Genomic DNA, 20,069 nt, shown 5'->3' with positions numbered 1-20,069 from the left:
CACACGTCAATGCTCTTCGATGCATGTTTTGACATGTTCTACCATTCAAAACAAATTGCATTGAAATGCACAATAAAAACATGGCATTGATTTCAATTTAAAACACATTGAAGGAAAAACACACAGACATGGATTTTAGCTTTAAAAGGTCGCATTGAAGGTATCTTCAGAAGTCAAGGGTAGTTTATTTTAATTCTCTTTTACTGCATGTTAGGAATCTGTAAATAGTTTATGTTTTTTAGTCTGGGGACCGGTGTACTTTTAAATCCAACGAGGTAGATCATTCTGTGTTACCTGAACTTAATCTTAAAGAGAACCCCTGAAATTGTCGGTATTGACCACATAATTCAGTAGCAGCTGGCTAAGAGATTTAAAGGGTTACAGAATGAGTATTAGAACCATGCCAAGATTTATCTGCAACCGTCTGGCAGTGCAGGGTTAAGAGCTGTGCATATTAGTGTTGTCTTCTCAGTCTCCTGGCAACGCTGACATTACTGAGGGACGTCAGATCCGGAAGAGACCAACGGTGGCATTGAGAGACACCTGTGACAGGCTGAGACATGGGCAGCCAGTGAGACCGCCAACCGAGAGACTGTGACCACAATGCAAAGAGACTGGCAAAGGGAAAGAAGAATTCTCTAGGAGAAAGTCACAGGAACAAAAAAACAAGGCAGAGAGCCTACAAAAGGCAGGTGATGCATCTGAGATGAGAATTAACCTACAGTCTAAAAAGATATTCATCTAAGTTAGTAAGTGGCTAAAAAAATAAGTTGGCAAATGTAACAAATGACTCGTCAGAACACAAAAACAGCCTTGTTTGGTGACAACAAATATATCGTCTTCTGATATTAAATGGTGCAGATTCAAGAAAAAACATTTGACTAGTAGCAGGAGTCATCTGTTTGAAGAGCAAAGAAAGAACATCAAACAGTACAATGATCTGAATTTAAACAAGAAAAATCAAATTTTGGTTAAAAATGTTTTTATTAATTCTCTGACACTTTTGGTCCCTAAGAGATAAACAGAAAGAAGCAGAAGAAAAGACCTCGTGGAATAATTTAACAGATGGAGAGAGACATCTGCAGTGTGTGAAATTGGTCATCTGTGAGATAGAGGTATGGAATGACACCTGTTAGACTGCTCCGGAGTGATGAAACGCATAGGGATTGAGTGACTCCGAAAGATGTGCATTTCTGCAAGAGAGATCAGGTGAGAGGGAAAAGGGTACGGGGAAACTGCAAGAATTTTAAATATTAGTTTTAACCATACAGGTGAATAATAAAACTGTCTTCTAAAAATTAGAATTAGATGAAGTAGCAGAGACATTGAGCCAAGAGGACAGGGGCAGTATTAGTAGCCTTTAGAACTGTCTTTGGTATTCATTAATTCCTGATAGGGGATGGTAGATGGAGCAGAGGAAAATAGACCCACAGGATCACCTTGAGAAATGGAGAGAAGATGGGGAGGGGGAGGGAGGAATGAAGCGGCAGTACAGACTTAAAACACAGAAGTGAGTGTTACACGCAGGCTAGATTGGGAAAGAGAGAATTGTGAATGCTGAGTTGGATATTGGAGACCCTAACAAAAGATATAATGTAGGGAACAGCCTGGGAGGACACACAGTACAGAACAGATGACAACATAAAGCTTGAGCTCTTAAACGCATTTGTTTTCTTTTCAGGAGGTCCAGCTAAAAGCACTGAACAGAAGGTCTGGCATGTGGAAGAGTCTCATTCTAACCATTGAAGAAGTTGTTCACATTCAAAATGCCGTGACAAATCTTGCAGCCTTTGGGCAATGAATTCAGAGCCAGGTACGCTTCACCCCTCTCCAAGGGGTTCCATCCATCAGTCTTTAACAGGGTCCATCCACTCTTCATCCTCTGGTTCAATCTGCTCTGGAGATGTTGGACGAGTCCTCTCTTCTAATGTCCGCCGACTACATGGCGCCCTAAACCGACTGCTAAATGAACAGGAGAGGGAACAGCTTTTGCACTGTTTGCGACTCTACCACTCCCGTAGAAATGTTTTTGACTTGGTGAGAACACTGCGCCTTATTCTGCGCCCCCAAGACCAGAGGCAACTTTTTCCGATGTTACGCCTTGTTATACCCCGCTCCGATCAGTTATTATTTGACCAGTACACCTCAGAGGGATTGTACATAAAGGATTTGCCTTCAGGGTCATCTGGATACAATTCGGTTTTAGGTGATGGTGGTCTTTCCACATATAGTAACCCAATATCAGGGACAGCACAGGCCTTTAATTCCTCTATCCCAGGCGCAAATCCTGCCTTTAATATCCCAGTACCAGGGACAGCTCCTGTCTTCAACATCCCAAGACCAGGAGCAGGTCCTTCCTTTAACACTTCAGTACCAGGGACATCTACTGCCTTTAGTACCCAAGCACTTAGTGCTACAGCATCTGGAGCATCATACCCTGGGGGACCACCAGGCTACAATAACACCCCATCTGTTGCCACAAAACCAGAGGTTCGTCAGGTCATACTTAAAAGAAACAAAAATCAAGAAGGACTTGGTTTCAGTATTCGAGGAGGTGTGGAACATGGCACAGGCATCTATGTGTCACTGGTTGAGCCTGGTTCTTTGGCAGAAGAAGAAGGACTTAGAGTTGGAGATCAAATTTTAAAAGCAAATGGGCGATCTTTAGACAGAGTCAGCCATAGTGAAGCTGTCAAGGTAAGTTACTATTGATTTCAATAAATATAAACCTTCCCATTGCAAAGAGATTGTAAGCTGGGTGCTTGTCATTAGTGTATTCAAAGCTGCAAACAGTGGCTTCATGTGGTGCAAGACAGGCTTGCAGGTCTCTGCAACATTGTTCATTGTTAAATGGTAGTAATAATAATTTTGAGTTTCTGAAATCACTGAAAAATTAAAACATTTACCCTAGATGCCCTATGTGGTCCACCTATATGCATGTGGGTCAGGAGTCACATGTAGCTTACACTGCCCTCAGATAAAGCACACAGCAGGTGCTCTGTTTATTTCAGTACCTGAGGCATGTATTACGTGAAGGGAAGTGGTGATGGCCTAATTCATAGTGTTTTATGTTACAATGCATGATACAATTATTTTATTTATAGATTGATTGATTATTCTTTTTATTGATTCTGACATATAACATAAGTTAGCAGGTAGCAGTAACAAAACCCACTGGCCATAGTAGCACAACTATTGACAGTTGTTTGCAAGTAACAAATATGCCTGTTCACAGCACATGTATTTGTGATGATCGTTCAGGAATCAATATTGGCTCACAGTCTTGTATCATAGGTTTGTGTTGTTGTTATAAATTAACCCAATAACCATATTGCCCTAACATGTACCTGAACGAAGTGGAGAATATCTGCTTTAAACTAAATCTAATTATTTGTTGTATATAAATCACTGAATGGTCAATCTACATCTAATACAGTTTGAAATAAAATGACAACTTAAATGCCAGGGTGACTGCAACAAGAAAATGCTTTCAATTACAGATTCAATCTTTTCATCAGCTGAAATGCTTCAAAATCCAATTGATTACTGGTTCTGCTTTACAGTTGATGCCATTCATATAGATTAAATCACCAAGCACCTATTACACAGCACTCAGATGAGCTCTGCTAAATACTTTCAATGGGCAGATATTTTCAGAATGGTATGTGGTTCTCCAGCACTGAGAACTTTGTGGATTTCAGATCTGGAGACCAGCCTAAAAAAGACTCTGTGGTGCTCCTTGACTCCTAACTTTAGCCTTATCCTTGCCAATCCTATAATTAACCTTTATGATATGGATTGCTTACCCTAATTCTAAACATTTACATTTTAGTTTGACCTTAAACATAACCTTCAGTCTTAACCCTAAAAAGGACCAGACCTGTCTAAGTAATATCCAAAATAAAATTCAGCAAAGGGCAAAATACTAGATATCAGTACTACCCGTGGCCTTCAAGCAGATGATCTTTTCTTCATTACTAATTTACCATGCCTGGTCATGCACTGTGTCACTGTGCTGAGACGGTCATGTTGGGAGAGCTTCCCATCTAAGGATGACCTGATAACTAGTGGAGTAATAACTTAGAATCAGCATTATAGGCAGAAGAGCCATGGGCTAGAGAACAATAAAACAGAAGCAGAGAGCTTTGCAGGTCCTCAAGTTTAACTTTCACCCACACCTGATATTAGTTCAAATCTAGGAGACTAGTGGTCAGAGGAAGCAGTGCCTTAAAAGATCTGACAGTGCATATATACAGCTATGAGGCTAGAGAATACGGTTGCCTTGGAACAGGAAGCAAACTGCTATTTTCAATCGTAATTCAGGACAAAAGGTAGGTTTATGAAGTACCACTTAGGCATAGTTTACTTTTCTAACAACAAAACAGGGACACTTTAAAACCTACCTGTACGTTCATAGAGTGGAGTGTTTCCTTACAGTTACAACAGTGGAACATGTTTGAGCAAAGTCTACCTGTACAACTGCTTGGAGTCTCCATTGGAAGAGCATTTGAAAGGGTCACAACACAATACACTTTTCATATGGATTTCATATGTAGTGCTGTGTTGTACAGCACTAAGTTTGTGTTGAAATCCATACCTACCTTCCTACCTTGTCAAAACCAAAAGGATCCACCCTGCACAAAGACTGACACTAAATGCCCTCTTTGCACCAAAAACCATCTGCACTGGGAAACTGCTACCACCAACAACTTACTCATGCCAGATATATAAATTTAGCGCACTTTCCAACTACTTTGTAACCACATATTCTGACCACCTCCCTAACTGCCTAGATAACCTAACCCACCTTCCAGAGATCAATACTTACTGATATCTGATGGGTGTTGCTCCATGTTGGTTACATCTTCCAATCTTCTTCCTGCTCCTGCACAGTAATACCACATAGATTTCTATAGGTCTCATCTACCTTTATTTACCCCCTCTGGAGAAAGCACCATAGAAGTCTAAGTGAGGAAAGAAGTCTTGATACTATAACCAAGCAACATCCTTCCGATCTTAGTAAGTATGACTCTGTGGTGGATGGGTGAAGTTAGGTAAGAAAATGGAGGTGATATGATAAGCTTTAATTACATTTTGAGTGGAACAGTGGAAACAAATGGACAATCACTAAAGTCAGAACTGTTGGTCCACATAGGTCTGAGAAGGTTCACATTTATCCAGGTCATTGTAAAACTAGTAGTAGTTAGTAACATTCATTTAGTCTGGTTCTTGTCATGTTGAAGATGTTTCACAGCTTTTCCAAGCTTCTCTATCTTTAAAAAATTAAATTGGATGTCTTTTGATTTCAAAAGATATCTAGATTATCTTTTGATTTCATTAGTCTCATTCACACAACTGAACCAAGCATGTTTTCAATGTCTATGTATTTTAGCCTTGTTTTTCTTTATTACTCTCACGTTTAAAACACTCTCTCCTGAGTAGCACTCTATCTGAGTGGCTCAGAGATTAGCACTCTGGCCTTTGCAGTGCTAGGTCCCAGGTTTGAATCTTGGCCAGGACACTATCTGCATGGAGTTTGCAGTTTCTCCCTGTGCTTACTTGGGTTTCCTCCCACATTCCAAAAACATGCAGGTAAATTATTTGGCTTCCACCCAAAGTTTTCCATAGACTGTATAAAAGACATATGACTGGTAGAGACATTAAATTGTGAGCCCCTTTGAGGGACAGCTATGAACTTTGTAAAGTGCTGCCTAATATGTCTGCTCTATTTAAATACTGTGTAATGATAATAATAATAAGTCAAAATCAAATTTGGAATGGGACCAAATGCTGGATGTCTGGACCAATTGAAACAGCAACAAATGGCACATTTTTTGACCCTTACATTTTTTTATCGAGAAATTTATTTAAACCTTAGTGTCCAGTTGTGTGACATTGGTAACAAAAAAGCTGGCCAAATCTTTTCTCTGATGTAGCTATGGTGGACTTCTTGGCACACTTTAGATATTTACCTTGTAAATATCCAATATTCTTTAGCGGATCCATCTTTAAATCTTTTTTTTATAAGTGCTACTTGCCAGATTTCTAAACTTACCAGTGACCATTTCTTAGTAATATTCTCTTTTCAGATAAAACATGCATTAAAACATTGTCAGTAATGTAGACATAGTAAAAAAAATAGTACTATGAGAAAAATGTCTATTCCTACCTCTCTTGATGGTCATGATGCCAATCATGGCTCTGAAGAAGAGCAATAACCAAAAACAACTAGGATCCTTTTGGGTTTTTAGATTTCTGGCAACTTTTATGACACTAAGGGCTTGTTCACATGAAAGTGGGTAGGACTTCTTGACTGCATGCAATTAGCCACCTACCATAGCAAACGACAGGCAGATATAGTACCGCAAAATCGGATCGGATATTTTTTTCACACAACAGACTGCAAGTAACATCCAAAAGTACAAGATTCACAGCATGGTTGACTAATGTATGTCCACCACCTATCAAAACAATCTTCCTAAAGCTCTCACTCATTTCAATAATGGAGAAAGGGGAATGCGGTTGATGGATGGATGATAGGCTGTCAACCTTCTGGTAACTGCTGCTTAAACTGCCCGTTAACCAAGAATAAAATTGTTACGAATAAATAATAATGTAACCAAAATGTATCAATCATTTTGATACAAACAAAATCTAGGTAAGCATGGAAGCGGGTAAATTATTTTGCAAATAAATAACTGACCAAGGCTGCCACTGGAAATCTACAAATGACCCATATTTTTGCATGCTCTAAGCAATTGAGATGAGCAGCATGTTCCTGACTTGCAAATTGGGTTTGCTGTGTGAACACTGACTGTATCATTTACATAATGTATTTGCTGTTGTGTACCAGGTACCCACTGCTTACATTACTTTTTAAAAACAAAGCTCTTGTGCTTCAGTCATGTGCTGAAAGCCAAAACACCCAAACTTTTTAATCCATCTAACAGAATGCGTTTTTATATATACTGTATATATATTTATGCTTATGTATTACATAGTTAAAAGTGCAGAAAAAAACTGCTTGGACTACTTTTGGGCGTTCCTGTATTATTATTATACAGTATTTATATAGTGCCATCATATTACGCAGCGCTGTACATAGTCCACAGTCATGTCACTAACTGTCCCTCAAAGGAGCTCACAATCTAATGTCCCTATCATAGTCATATGTCATTATTGTGGTCTAAGGTCAATTGTTAGGGAGAAGCCAATTAACCTCACTGCATGTTTTTGGGATGTGGGAGGAAACACACGCAGACACGGGGAGAACCTGCAAACTCCATGCAGATAATGTCCTGGCTGGGGATCGAACCAGGGACCTAGCACTGCAAAGGCCAGAGTGCTAACCCCTGAGCCACCGTGCTGCCCATGGTGCTTACTGCTGCCACTGTATGAACTGCTGTTTGTTTCTCAGGAAAGATAAATTACTTTTCATACATGACTGCTCCCCTAGTCAATAGTTAGCTTCCATCTCTGTCTTTTGTCTCTGCATACTCCAGTCCTAGGACCAGTTCCTAAATTTTTTTCTAGTGGAATACAATCAGCTCTCAGTCTTCTTTCCCTTTACACCTCTGCAACAGTTGTCGCTTTCTTTTTCCCCTGTTCAAAATAAATTTCAACTATTCCTCCCTGCTTTCCAAACCACAGTCATCTTCCACTGTAACACCCAGCCAAACTCAACCTCTTTGTATTGGTTCTCAAAGTGATTCACAGTCGCATCACTTTCAGTCTCTTCTGTCCTCATTCCATGATTACATTTCACCTTTTTCTCCCTACCTTTATCCAAGATCAACTCTTCTCTGCTGCTTTCCTTGTTTTATTTCCCGGTACTTGATCTGCTTACACACTTCCTCCTCTCTTTCCCTCACATTTGACCATCTACTTCTCTCACTTTTGTTAGCTTGATCAGCTCAAACACTGCAGCTACAATTTTACAAATATGACATGAGCAAGTGTAATGGCATGAGGTTTAAAGTGTTACTGTTGAGTTTTGAATTTAGGTCAAATAAGAGACCAGAATATTGGTCTTCCATCCAAATACTATCCAAGCTCAACGCTGCTTAGATTCTGACATCAGACAAGATTGGGCATATTCAGAATGATGTGGCTGTAGGCACCAGAAAATTGGTAATTTGGTTTAGTTCTTCAAAAACCAAATAACTTTGACAATCATTAAAAAATTCTCCTGCTGAGATAGTTACATAGTAGGTTAGGTTGAAAAAAGACATAAGTCTATCAAGTTCAACCACTAGGGAAATAAACATATCCCGGATATAAAACCCTATAGGACATAGTTGGTCCAGAGGAAGACAAAAAAACCCTGGTACAATTTGCTTCAACAAAAAAAACGAAAAAACATTCCTTCCGAATTCCATGAGGCAATCGGATTTTCCTTCGATCAACAGTCTCTGTTATCTTTAAATCCATAATACCCAGTTATATTCTATGCTTCTAGAAAAGCATCCAGCTTTTTCTTAAAGCAATCTATAGTAGTTGCTGAAACTACTTCCTGAGGGAGCCGATTCCACATTTTCATAGACCCTACAGTGAAGAGTCCCTTCCTTATCCGGAGCTTAAACTTCTTTTCCTCCAGACGCAAAGAGTGCCCTCTTGTTCTTTGTAATGATCTCAAAGTGAATAATTGGGAAGAGAATTGGACCATTTATATATAATTATACAGGGTGAACATATCCCCTCCAAAACGTCTCTTCTCAAGGGAGAATAGATTCAGTTCAGCTAATCTTTCCTCATAGCTTAGCTCCTCCATTCCTTTTATTAGTTTAGTTGCCCTTCTCTTCACTTTCTCCAATTCCAAAATGTTCTTTTTGTGAACTGGTGCCCAAAACTGAACTCCATATTCCAAATGTGGTATGACCAATGCTTTGTACAGGGGCATGATAATGTCTCCTTCTCTGCAGTCTATTCCTATTTACGAGAAAGTACTTTACTAGCTTTAGATATTGCAGCTTGACATTGCATGCTGTTATTAAGTCTATGATTTACCAGAACCAGAAGTTGCTTTTCTATTTCTGACCTCCCCAAATGTATTCCCTCTAGACAGTATGAAGCATGCATGTTGTTAGCCCCCAAGTGCATAATTTTACTTTTATCTATATTAAATGTCATTTGACACTTGACTGCCCAATCAAACAGTACACCCAGGTCTGCTTGTAGATTATAGGCATCCTGTATGGACTTAATTCCATTACATAGTTTGGTGTCATCTGCAAACACAGAAATGGTACTTTTAATCCCAAACTCTATATATTTTATAAAGATGTTAAACAGTAAAGGTCCCAACACTGAACCCTGGGGTACACCACCAATAACCTTAGACCATTGAGAGCATGAATCATTATTTACAACTCTCTGGATGCGGTCTTAAGCCAGTTCTCTATCCATTTCCCGATTAACTTTTCTAAACCTTTTGACCCTAACTTGCAAATTTCCGTCTGTAGGGTTCTGTGTCAAATGCTTTAGCAAAGTCCAAGTACACTATATCAACTGCTATTTCACTGTCTACCTGTTTACCTACTTTCTCATAAAAAGAGAGTAAATTTGTTTGATAATTTTGGTCTTTCTTGAAGCCATGCTGACTATCACTTATAATATTTTCTAGCAGAAACTCCCCTATGTGGTTCTTTATCAAACTCTCTAGGAGTCCAACTATGGACGTTAAACTAACCAGTCTGTAGTTACTGGTAATGACTTTGCTCCCTTTTTGAAGACAGGAACCACATTGGCCCTACGCCGGTCCATCGGTACCATGCCAGTGACTAAAGAGTCTCTAAAAATGAGAAATAATGGCTTTGAAATTACCGAGCTCAGCTCTTTGAGGACACGTGGATGTAATCCATCAGGTCCTGGTGCTTTGCCAACCTTAATTTTGCCCAACTGTTTCTCAATCATATAAATTTTGAGCCATTGTGACTCATTTAAGGCAGTGACATTGCTGTTCTGAAATTGGACTTGAGCTCTGCCATTTTCCTATGTGTACACAGAGCTAAAAAAAAAAGTGTTTAGTAAATCCGCCTTTTCTTTATCCCCAGTTTCCAACCCAGAGACATTCATTAGGGGCCTACATGCTCTGATCTGATTTTTTTGCTATTATTATATTTTTATTCTTATTATTATTTTTTTTCTTTGCAATCTGTCTTTCATTTTGAAGTTTTGCACATTGTATCTCATTTTTACATCTTTTGGTATATTCTTTATAGTTTTCAAATGATGAAGGTGATCCTTCATGTTTATATTTTTGGAATGCCCTTTTCTTGTTCCTTATGGCTTTTTTAACATCAGCTGTGAGCCACATAGGTTTTCATTTTAGCCTCTTAAACTTATTACCCATTGGAATATATTTTTCAGTGTGCTTTTGTAGAACAGACTTGAAACATTCCCATTCCTGTTCTGTGTTCTTTGAGGACAATATTGTCTTCCAGTCCAAGTCACAGAGCTAATAATCACACAGAGATAATTAGGAAAATTTGCTCTCCTAAAATAAATGTTTTATCTTTCCTGTTTTTGCTTCCTGTTTACAACTTACATTAAATGAAATCATTTATGGTCCCTGCTACCCAGATTCTCTTTTATTTGCACATTTGTTATAAGCTCTGCATTTTTTAGAAAGAAATAGGTCCAGCAGAGTATAATTTCTAGTTGGGGCTTCCATAAACTGTACCATAAAATTATCTTGTAAAAAATTCACAAATTTCCTCCCTTTTGCTGTTCCTGTAGTGCTATTACTCCAGTCAATGTCAGGGTAGTTGAATTCTCCCATGATTAAAACACTTCCAATTTTGTTGCTTTTTCTATCTGTGCTAGTAGTTGATTCTCTATTTCTTCCTTAGCACTGGGCAACCTATAGCAGACTCCAATAATTAATTGTGTGTTATACAACCCCACATTCAACTCCACCCATATAGACCTCAACCTCATTGCTTGTTCCATCTGCAATTTCTTTTTTCACATTCACTTTCAGATCACTTCTCACATACAGACAGACACCACCACCCTTTCGTTTGACTCTGTCTTTACGAAAGAGAGTCTACCCAGGAATATTGACAGCCCAGTCATGCGAAGAACAAAACCAGGATTCAGCAAGTCATAATTCTCTTCACTAATAAGGCTTCCAACTCTCCTATTTTGTTCGCTAGACTTTGCTAGATATCGTTAGGCATAGGATGTTTTAGAGGCCCAAAACTGCTGAATTCAACTACCATGGGGACTGGGGGCCCTAGTGTTTTGACACTCAGGTCCCCAGAATTTTTTTTTTCAACAAGTTTTTATTGATTTTTTTATAACATACAAATAATGAACAAATAAAATAATAAAATAGTAGAAGTAAAATGTTGAATACAAAATTCAAGTACATATAAAAACAGAAAACATAAAAGACCACATTATTACCACACAGAACCAGAACAATATAGAAACAAAGGGGTAGGGGAGGTGGGAGGAGAGGCAGGTCGCCCAGTTAACTAATAGAATCTACTTGTCATTTGTCATTTTACAATAGTGTGCTTACATCTATATAGACAACAATGAACGATCCCAGCCCATAAGCATATAGTTTTCGATCCATTGGGACCATATCTTCTGAAATTTAGGTACGGAATCAGTTAGTAAGACTCTCATCTTCTCATTCACTAAGAACCAAGACATTTTATTCTTAACTTGCTCTAAGGTAGGGACTGCTGACCACCAGGCCTTGGCTAGCACCATTTTGGCTGAAGTGAACAGGTAGGTCAACAATTTAAACTGGGTATTGGTGCAGACCAATGGTTTCAAATTCAAGAGAGCCTCCACAGGCCGCTTAGGAACGGAGCATCCCACAATATTGTAGGCCATTTGGTATACCTGAGTCTAGAATCTCATCACTTTGGGCCACTCCCATGAAGTATGGTATAGCGTTCCCGCTGTTTTACAGCCCCTAAAGCAACTGCCAGAGCAGGCAGGTTTAAACTTGGCCAATCGAGATTGCACCATATACTACCATAACATTAATTTGTAATTGGCTTCCACTGCAGCCATGTTTATGCTACAGTGGGCAGCCGTGTTCTACACTTGGGCCCAATCTTCCTGCTCGAGCGATATACCCGGGTCAGTTTCCCAGCGAGACACATATGAGGGTGTGAATGTAATTCTCTGTACCAGGTCAACATGGATGGCCAACAAGACCCCTTTTGCATATGAATCCTGTACACACAACTTTTCAAACCAGGTCATATTGAATGGTCCAGTGGATCTCCCAAGCCTGGTCTGGGCAAAGTGCTTGATTTGGAGATAACGAATGAGCTCCAATGATGAAGCTTAATGATTATCAGGTAACACACTAAAAGAAAGTATCCCAAATGGATTATTAAAATGATGAAGCGATGAAGCCTATAGAGGTCTTTCTCCACCCACCGAGTAAAATGTCTCAAATCTTCCAAACCAGGGAAGAACATTGTGTTCCCTATATTAGGGGACACCGGAGTGTGCTGGGAGACAAGCCCACCAATTGTTTTTATAGAATCCCAGATTCTCGGCGTGTGCCACAAAATAGGGTTAGATATGTGACGACGCTGAGAGCCCCGGACCCACAGTAATGCTTCCACAGACACAGGCGGAATACAGGGAGTCATATGATGGTGAAATATAAATTCCCAAAAAACTGACTCCCGTTTTGACTGCCATTTAAAAGGAAAAAACTCCTTTATACCCATTACCATTTCTTGCGGCAGTGTGATATTAAGTGCCTTGCATTTAGAGCTATTTAGCTGGAGCCCGGAGAATGCTTGAAAGTGTTGCAAAACCTCCATCAGGTTGGGCAGGGATACCATTGGCTAGTCAGACTAAGGAGGATGTCATCTGCAAAGAACCATTCACCTCTAGACCCCAACTATCACTGTGCTCCCTAATGGCTATTGCCAAAGGTTCCACCGCCCTTGCAAAAAGCAGTGGCAGCAACGGGCATCCCTGCCTGGTACCCCTGCCCATAGAAAAGTACGAGGAGCGGTAGCCCATGTATTGAATAGAAGCTTTAGGGGAGGCGTAAAGAGAGGTTACCCATGCACAAAAATTAGGGCCGAAGCCCCATTTTCCCTGTAGGGACATAAGGTATGGCCAAATAACAGAATTAGATGCTTTAGGAATATCCAGACTAAGAAGAAATGCTGGGGTATTCATCTTTCTAGCCTGATGAGCTAGGTTCAATACCCTTCATATGCTATCCCGGGCTTGACACCTGGAAATAAACCCAGTTTGGTCAGCAGAAACAATATCCCCTGCCCAGCCAGGCCGCCAAGATTGCTACCAGGAGCTTAGCATCCAGGTTGAGGAGGGAAATCGGTCTGTAGTTGGACTAAGCCATCAAATCGGTGGAAGGTTTTGGCAACATGCAAATAGCTGCGTCAAAAGTACTATTGTCTAATTCACTTCCCTGGAGAAAAGCGTTAAATGCCTGTACTAAGTGGGGTCCCAGCACATGCTGGTATTTCTTATAATATGTTTCCGTGGACCCATCCAGTCCCAGCAGAGTAATGGGGGTTTCCATAGTCTCCTGCATAGATGCAGTAATTGTAGGCAGAGATATGTGTTCAAGAAATCTGTCCATAGATGCCCTGTCAAAGGATTGGGGTGCTTGAAATAATTTGCCCAAATACGTATGGAATTCTTGCAGGATATGTACAGGATTACTAGTAAAGCCTAACCCATTGACTTTGAGTCTGTATGAGTTAAAGCGTTGATCGTGGTGTCTCAATCTTTTCATCAGCAACGTATGCATTTTATTAATATATCTATAGAATTTATGTTTAAACCATCTCAATATCTTTTCGGCCAGAGAAGCCATACAGAGATTCAATTGTGTCTGGATCTCATCCAGTTGACATCTCACATCTTGATTGGGAGGGAGTGTAAATTAAGTGCGTAACTCTGCAACTTTGCAACTAATTGAGCCAAATTTGTCATACATTGCTTTTTAATTTGTGAGGTGATTTGAATGAGGCAACCCCAAGCCACCACCTTATGTGCCACCCAAAGCATGGCTGTTGGGGTTGCAGTTTGTTGATTAAGAGAGAAATACTCATCAAGGGTCTCCTGAAGTTTTTGATCCACAGCGGGGTAACTAAACAGGGAGTCATTAAGCAACCACCTATATGAATAAAGAGGAGAGGGTGGCTTTGGGAATAAAGAGGAGAGAGTGGCCTGGACTGCATCATGATCAGATCATGGAACTGCCATGAAATTCCTTTGGATGTAGTTCTCGCCTAGCATCCGCCAACATCTCAACATCTCAGATTTCTTAAGCATTCGCCAACATCTCAGAAGGTCCCCAGGGCTTTACGGGAAGAGCTTAAGTGTTAGAACTTTATTGGTGGAGCCAGATAGGGATTGTAGTGTTAGTGTATAGAGCAGCCTTTTTCAAAGTTTTTAACATGGGGGAACCCTTCAAATAACTTTGATGTTTTCAGGGAAACCCCGCTATATTTATTATATCTACAGCTTATAGTACATTGGTTGTTAGTGGGAATAATGTCTCTTACATTGCTAGCCAATGGGAAGAGTGCCACTCTTACAGATACCCAAAATGATCATTGGTGTCATTTACACACCCGTGAATAGTGTTGTAAAGCAGTCGTCATCATCGTCATGATCTTTGCATTCTGTGGTCACTAGTGCTCATTCTACTAGATATTTCACAAGTGCAGTCCATATTACAGAAAGCATTGATCAGCTTTGCTGCTGTGGTCTGCATTTGCTGCTTATGGTGCCCTTAATACAACTACTTTTGTTATCATTGTGAAAAAAACAAATATTTTTAAGTTCAGAAGATAGATAGATAGATAGATAGATAGATAGATATTATTATGACTTTCATGGGAAAAAGGGGAAGGTTGTATTTTGATATTGAATTTCAAATCAACCATTACAGCATGACTACTCAGAAGTTACAGAACATGGGGGCATTTTTCTTTAACAAACAAACAAAATCCAATGTCACAGTGTTGTTGTTGACACAGCTTCTTGCCATTTTTTTTTCCACCCTAATAAACAAATTACTGTGAAGATTTACACAGTCTGTGAAGATTGCTTCCTGCGATGTCTTGCTCTGTATGAGCCACCTGAGCCAGCTCTGTGTTTTGCCAACATATGACTATGATTATAATGGTGGTGAAATAAACATGTCAGCGCCGTCTCACAGCACGAAGCAGTTTTCCATTCTCATCTGTACTACATCCAGGTCTGAACAAGGGACTTTTTATTCATGTGATGGCCACAGAGATAAGTCTATACTAGGATGCAAAGACATCAATAACCCCCATCTGTATCCCCAGTACATACACCACTCAGTACCAAACCATATTTTTGCTTTTAGTAGTGTAAAATTTTCTCTGATCATAGCTCTTTTGTAGTTTACCTGATATAGGCAATCTTGATATATATATATTTTTTTCAGGACAGACAAGGCTTTCTTTTGGCAATAGATATTTAATCAAAAATTGTATTATATTTTCTCTAAAGCTGTAAAATAAAATGAGAGTAGTTGCAATTTATTGTCATTTGCATTATTCTTAAATAAATCTGGTATAATATAAATAAATTTGCTATCACTGCGAAATGTGCTAAGATTAGTTTGAGTTCACACAACATAATCTCTAATTTGTTGGTAAAAATCTAAAAAAGTGAGGTTGTGTTGAACAAAGTGATATACAAACTGTAAAGCCATAACATTTTACTTGCTTGTAAAATGGAAAAAACTATGTTGCCAGAGTTTGTTTACTTTCTTACATAGACAGGTGCTGGTTTAAAATGGTGTTTGGCAAAGAACTGCTACCAGAGGGCCATTTTAAAGTGCTCAGTAGAAAAGTGATTAACAAACACAGCAAGGGAAAAAAAAGCCCATAATTGCTGGATACTGTTCTTGACCCTAACTATTTTTTCCATTTTTTGTCTTGAAGATTTTCCTAAAACATCTAAAAAAAAAATTCCTGAAATCCAAGGACATGTACTGTACAAAGAGTTGTATTTACCGTAGTTTTTTGTCACTTGATATTTGGCCAAACATATTTTAAACATATTAAAGTAAGATGTTACATAAAAATTAATTTGAGTGCAAACAATATATAATACAATCTCCGTTTTTTGGTAAAATATAAAAATATGCCAAGCCTCAAACATTCATGCTGCAGTATTTGTTTTAAAAATTATGATATTTAAAATTATACATTATTATACAAAATACCTTAGTTGAGTCCAGTGATGTCTAAATATGAGGCCCCATGGCAATCTTTTACAGCCATCTTTGCTGTGTGCTCCTGCACAATGACAGGAGCTTTGCCTAGGTGTGCAATGCTTTGGTCATTGTTCAGCCAATGCAGCGAATGGTTTCCCCAGCTGCCTCCACACTGGATTGGCTGAACTCAGTTGGCCTGATTTATTAACCTCCTGGGCGGTTCATTTCTGTTTGGATTTATATGTCTAAAAGCAGTACATTGCCTTTCATGAAAATTTATTTTACATTGTAGGCCTGTAATTCTTAGACATACCTCACTGAAATATGTCCAATATTTATTAAATTTAATAATAAACTTTAAATAAAAACACAAAAATCTGGTAAAACAAGAGTGCATAAATACATCAAAAACACTAAAACCTATAATATAACTGTGCAGTAGCATATATTTATATTAAATACTTTGTATTGGATTCAATACAGTTATTTTGTATTGAACCCATTACAAAACCATTTGAAATTCCTGCCACGCTCCATCACACGCACCAACACACACATCAATGTCACCGTGAAATGCTGAGGAACGTCAGCGGAATTGCCAGGGGACCGATCAAAAAAGAGGACCCGGCCAGAGGATGGTTTCGGACGAGCAGTACACTGGCGGATGCCAGTGGAACCAGGTAAGTCTTTATTTTTTGTTTATTTAGCTACCCTGAATGTGGCTTGGGGTTACCGTTATCAGCTGATTTTTTTTTACCCCGTGCCACACTCTGGATTACTGCTCAGAAGGTTAAAGCGTTTAAAGCCAAAGCCATAGAGGAAACACTTTCATCAGTAAAGCTGGGTGATCTAGCAAACCTGGAATACATTTCTTAAAAGTAATTTGCTATTTGTTAGCAAAAGTTTTTAATCCTGGACCAGATTTATTCAAGGTTTTCTGGATCACCCAGGTTCACTGATGAAAGTGTATCTTCCCCAGCCTTGGAGAGCTATAATAAATCAGGCCTATTGACAAATGCTTTGTCTAGCTGGAATCCTTTAATTGTTCAGCCAATCTGGCTTCTTGAGCATACTCAGTGTGAATTTCCTGAGAGTGGGCATGTACTATGAACCTGGCAATCAACTGTGACTACTCCCCGCCCTCCTTGTACTGTGAGATAATTCTAGCAGCATGAGAGCTGTGTCTGTGTTCTCGCAGCTGTCATTATCCCCATGTACAGTTTAAACCTTCATATGTCCTAAAACTGATTATCATAGAAATTTGACATTTTCAAGGTACAAAGGGACCCTGAGAGCTGTTACTAAACTTATTTTCAGCCCCCTAAACATAGCAAGTTGCCAGATATGGGGACACAAGCATAAAATCCTAACAATCAGGGATGTTTTCACATTAGGAGGGCTATTTCAAGACCAGGGTCCCCAAATTGAGTTTGTATTGTTGGGGATGCCCTGGGGGCCACTCTTATGGCAATGAACATTAGGGTACTGCCAACTGTCTGTGCGCTGTGGTGCCCCTTGAAGATCACAAAACTTCCTCATACCATAGAACCCTGGCTCGGGGGAAACACCTTCCCTGAACCCTAATGTCTCTGGAATAGAGGGATGTTGGTAATTGGAAATGTGGGGGCCAATAAGAAATCCCTTTTGTTCCCCCCTTCCCTATTAAAATGTTATACCCATCATATCATGCTACCCTGTCACAGATAGCTATCTCCTTACTATCTATGAACCCCAATTTCTCTGTAAGAACAGGTAAATGTAACTGCAAGTGCAGGAGTCTGGTGGCTAACTCTTCCTAACATTTCATCACTACAGTGCCATCACCAAGATCCAAAAACATTACCTGTCATACCATGCTACCCTGTCACACATATCTGGCCACTTACCTTCTGTAAACCCCAATTTCTCTCGAACAGTAGGGGAAGGGAAATGTATTATAGGAGGGGGACTCTTGTGGCTAACCCACCCCCCACCAAAATATCATCACTCATACCATACCATGGTACTGTCACTACCATACCATACCTGTCACTTGAAAAATGGCAATTTATGTTCTTTTAACCCAATTTCTCCTGAAAGGGGAACTGTAGGTGTTATAAAAATGTATGATTATTGGGGGACTCTTGTGGCTAACTCCCCTTAAAATTTTGCTGCAACACTATCACAAGATAAAAGCTATAGCTAATATACCATGCTACTCTGTCACACAAATCTGGCCACTTACCTCATGTGAACCCTATTTTCTCAGGAACAGGGAGATGTAGGGACCTGAAGATGTAGTAGTTAGAACATGTAGCCCTTGGCTATCTGTCACATAAATTGCATTTCTCTGGAAGTATCCAAATAAGGTTAGCGCCCCCCTATAACTGACAGAACGCATTGTATGGTATAGTTTCTGTTCTTTGGTACAGGAATGGTGAGCGGGGAGAAATAAATGACCGGTTAGCACTGTGTGAAAGCTTTTGTTTTTCATCTTTAATTAATAAAATGAACATGAAATGGTGAATGTAAAAATTCTTTATTTGCTTTTATTTGGTACATGTATGTTACAGTACCTAGAAACATCTCAATTTAATTTCATTTTAAATTAAAACTTTTCTAGTTTTAAACATACATCTTTAATGTTTGTTTGTATTGTGGCCTGCAAGTTTTATTCCAATGTCAACAGCGGCCCCCAGATGAAAACTGGTTGGGCACCACTGAACTGGACCATCCTTTTCAGGGAACAGTTTTATGGGCATGGTGAAATGTAGATTTTATATTGTCCTTTGTATTTATCAAGGCCAAAATCTTGGTTCTGGTTATCGATATAAGCAACACATAGTTAGATGCGCTATGTTATATGTCTTTGAAAGACTCAGTGGATACTCAAACCTATGTATGTGATAGTAGAATTATAGTAGAATAACCAGTGTATTAGTTTTCTTTAGCTGCTTTTTTCTTCAGTTGTTTTTTGTGTGTTTTAAAAGTCAGCTATTGAATTGATTACCTGTAACTGTTATCTGATTTAGATCTACAGCATAAAAGGAATTTAAAGTAAGCTTAATGGTCAATTTAATGCATGTAAATTAATATCGCTGCCTAACAGCATGCATGTTAAGGTTATGCCCATTTATCACAATACTGCCAAAGCCTCTTAAATTTTTTTTGCAAATACTCCCTCCCACAATATCTACCACTACATTGCAATGTTTAGGTTTGACACTGGGAAACTCAACAATAATATGTGAGATGCAATGTGTGTATACTTTTTTGGTGATTGGTTCTGTTTCAATAAATTTTTTTTGTTTTTTCAAGTAAAAGGTTGTACATGTAATAAAGATTTGAATTAAAGTACATAGGTCACTTAAATAACATGCTCAAAAATCAAAAACAATACAGAATACTGAAAACAATAAAAAAAACAACAGGAATGATAATATTAAGAGGAGAAGTTTCCCAGTGGCCGATAAACATTGTGGATCCGGAAGACAGTCTCTGATAGATGATGTGGTAATATCCATACATAAAATGGAAGGTAATTTATGGGGGAAGTCCATTAGTCTGCATATAATCTAGGGTATATTGGGTTATGCCTAATGTTATACTCTAACAAACATAAAATTTCAGACATCACATAGAGGGGAACAAGGGGGGGAGAAGGGGCTCGGCTGGGGTGAGGCAAAGAAAAACTGCGGTATTGCAGCTCACTCTGCGAACCCACAGATCTCTCTCAGATGTCATGGTGCAAATCCCTGACTTAAATTGTTAATAAGGACCAGTCAAAATCCGGTGGTAAATAGTGTGTAATCCACGGTTCCCATATTCTCTGGAATTTATCATGTTTGTCGTGTAGAACGGCAGACAATTT

General features: G+C 39.1%; 1 protein-coding gene across 3 annotated transcripts in view; it reads left to right on the top strand.

The window, feature by feature from the left end:
* Nucleotides 1-528: 528 nt before the first annotated feature.
* WHRN (whirlin) overlaps nt 529-20,069 on the top strand; it is a 123,555-nt gene continuing 104,014 nt past the window's right edge. For 2 of the 3 annotated variants that reach the window (XM_072429935.1, XM_072429932.1), the window contains exons 1-2: nt 529-1,209; nt 1,682-2,697. In XM_072429935.1, the coding sequence (XP_072286036.1) occupies nt 1,798-2,697 (900 nt within the window). In that variant the 5' untranslated portion in view covers nt 529-1,209; nt 1,682-1,797. Of the gene's footprint in view, nt 1,210-1,541; nt 2,698-20,069 lie in introns of those variants that run through there. The other variant, XM_072429933.1, reaches the window with a different exon arrangement.

Source organism: Pyxicephalus adspersus, chromosome Z (assembly GCF_032062135.1).
Source record: "Pyxicephalus adspersus chromosome Z, UCB_Pads_2.0, whole genome shotgun sequence".
Taxonomy (NCBI): Eukaryota; Metazoa; Chordata; class Amphibia; order Anura; family Pyxicephalidae; genus Pyxicephalus; species Pyxicephalus adspersus.
Note: the sequence above shows the minus strand (reverse complement) of the source record. Positions and strands in the feature narration are given on the sequence as shown.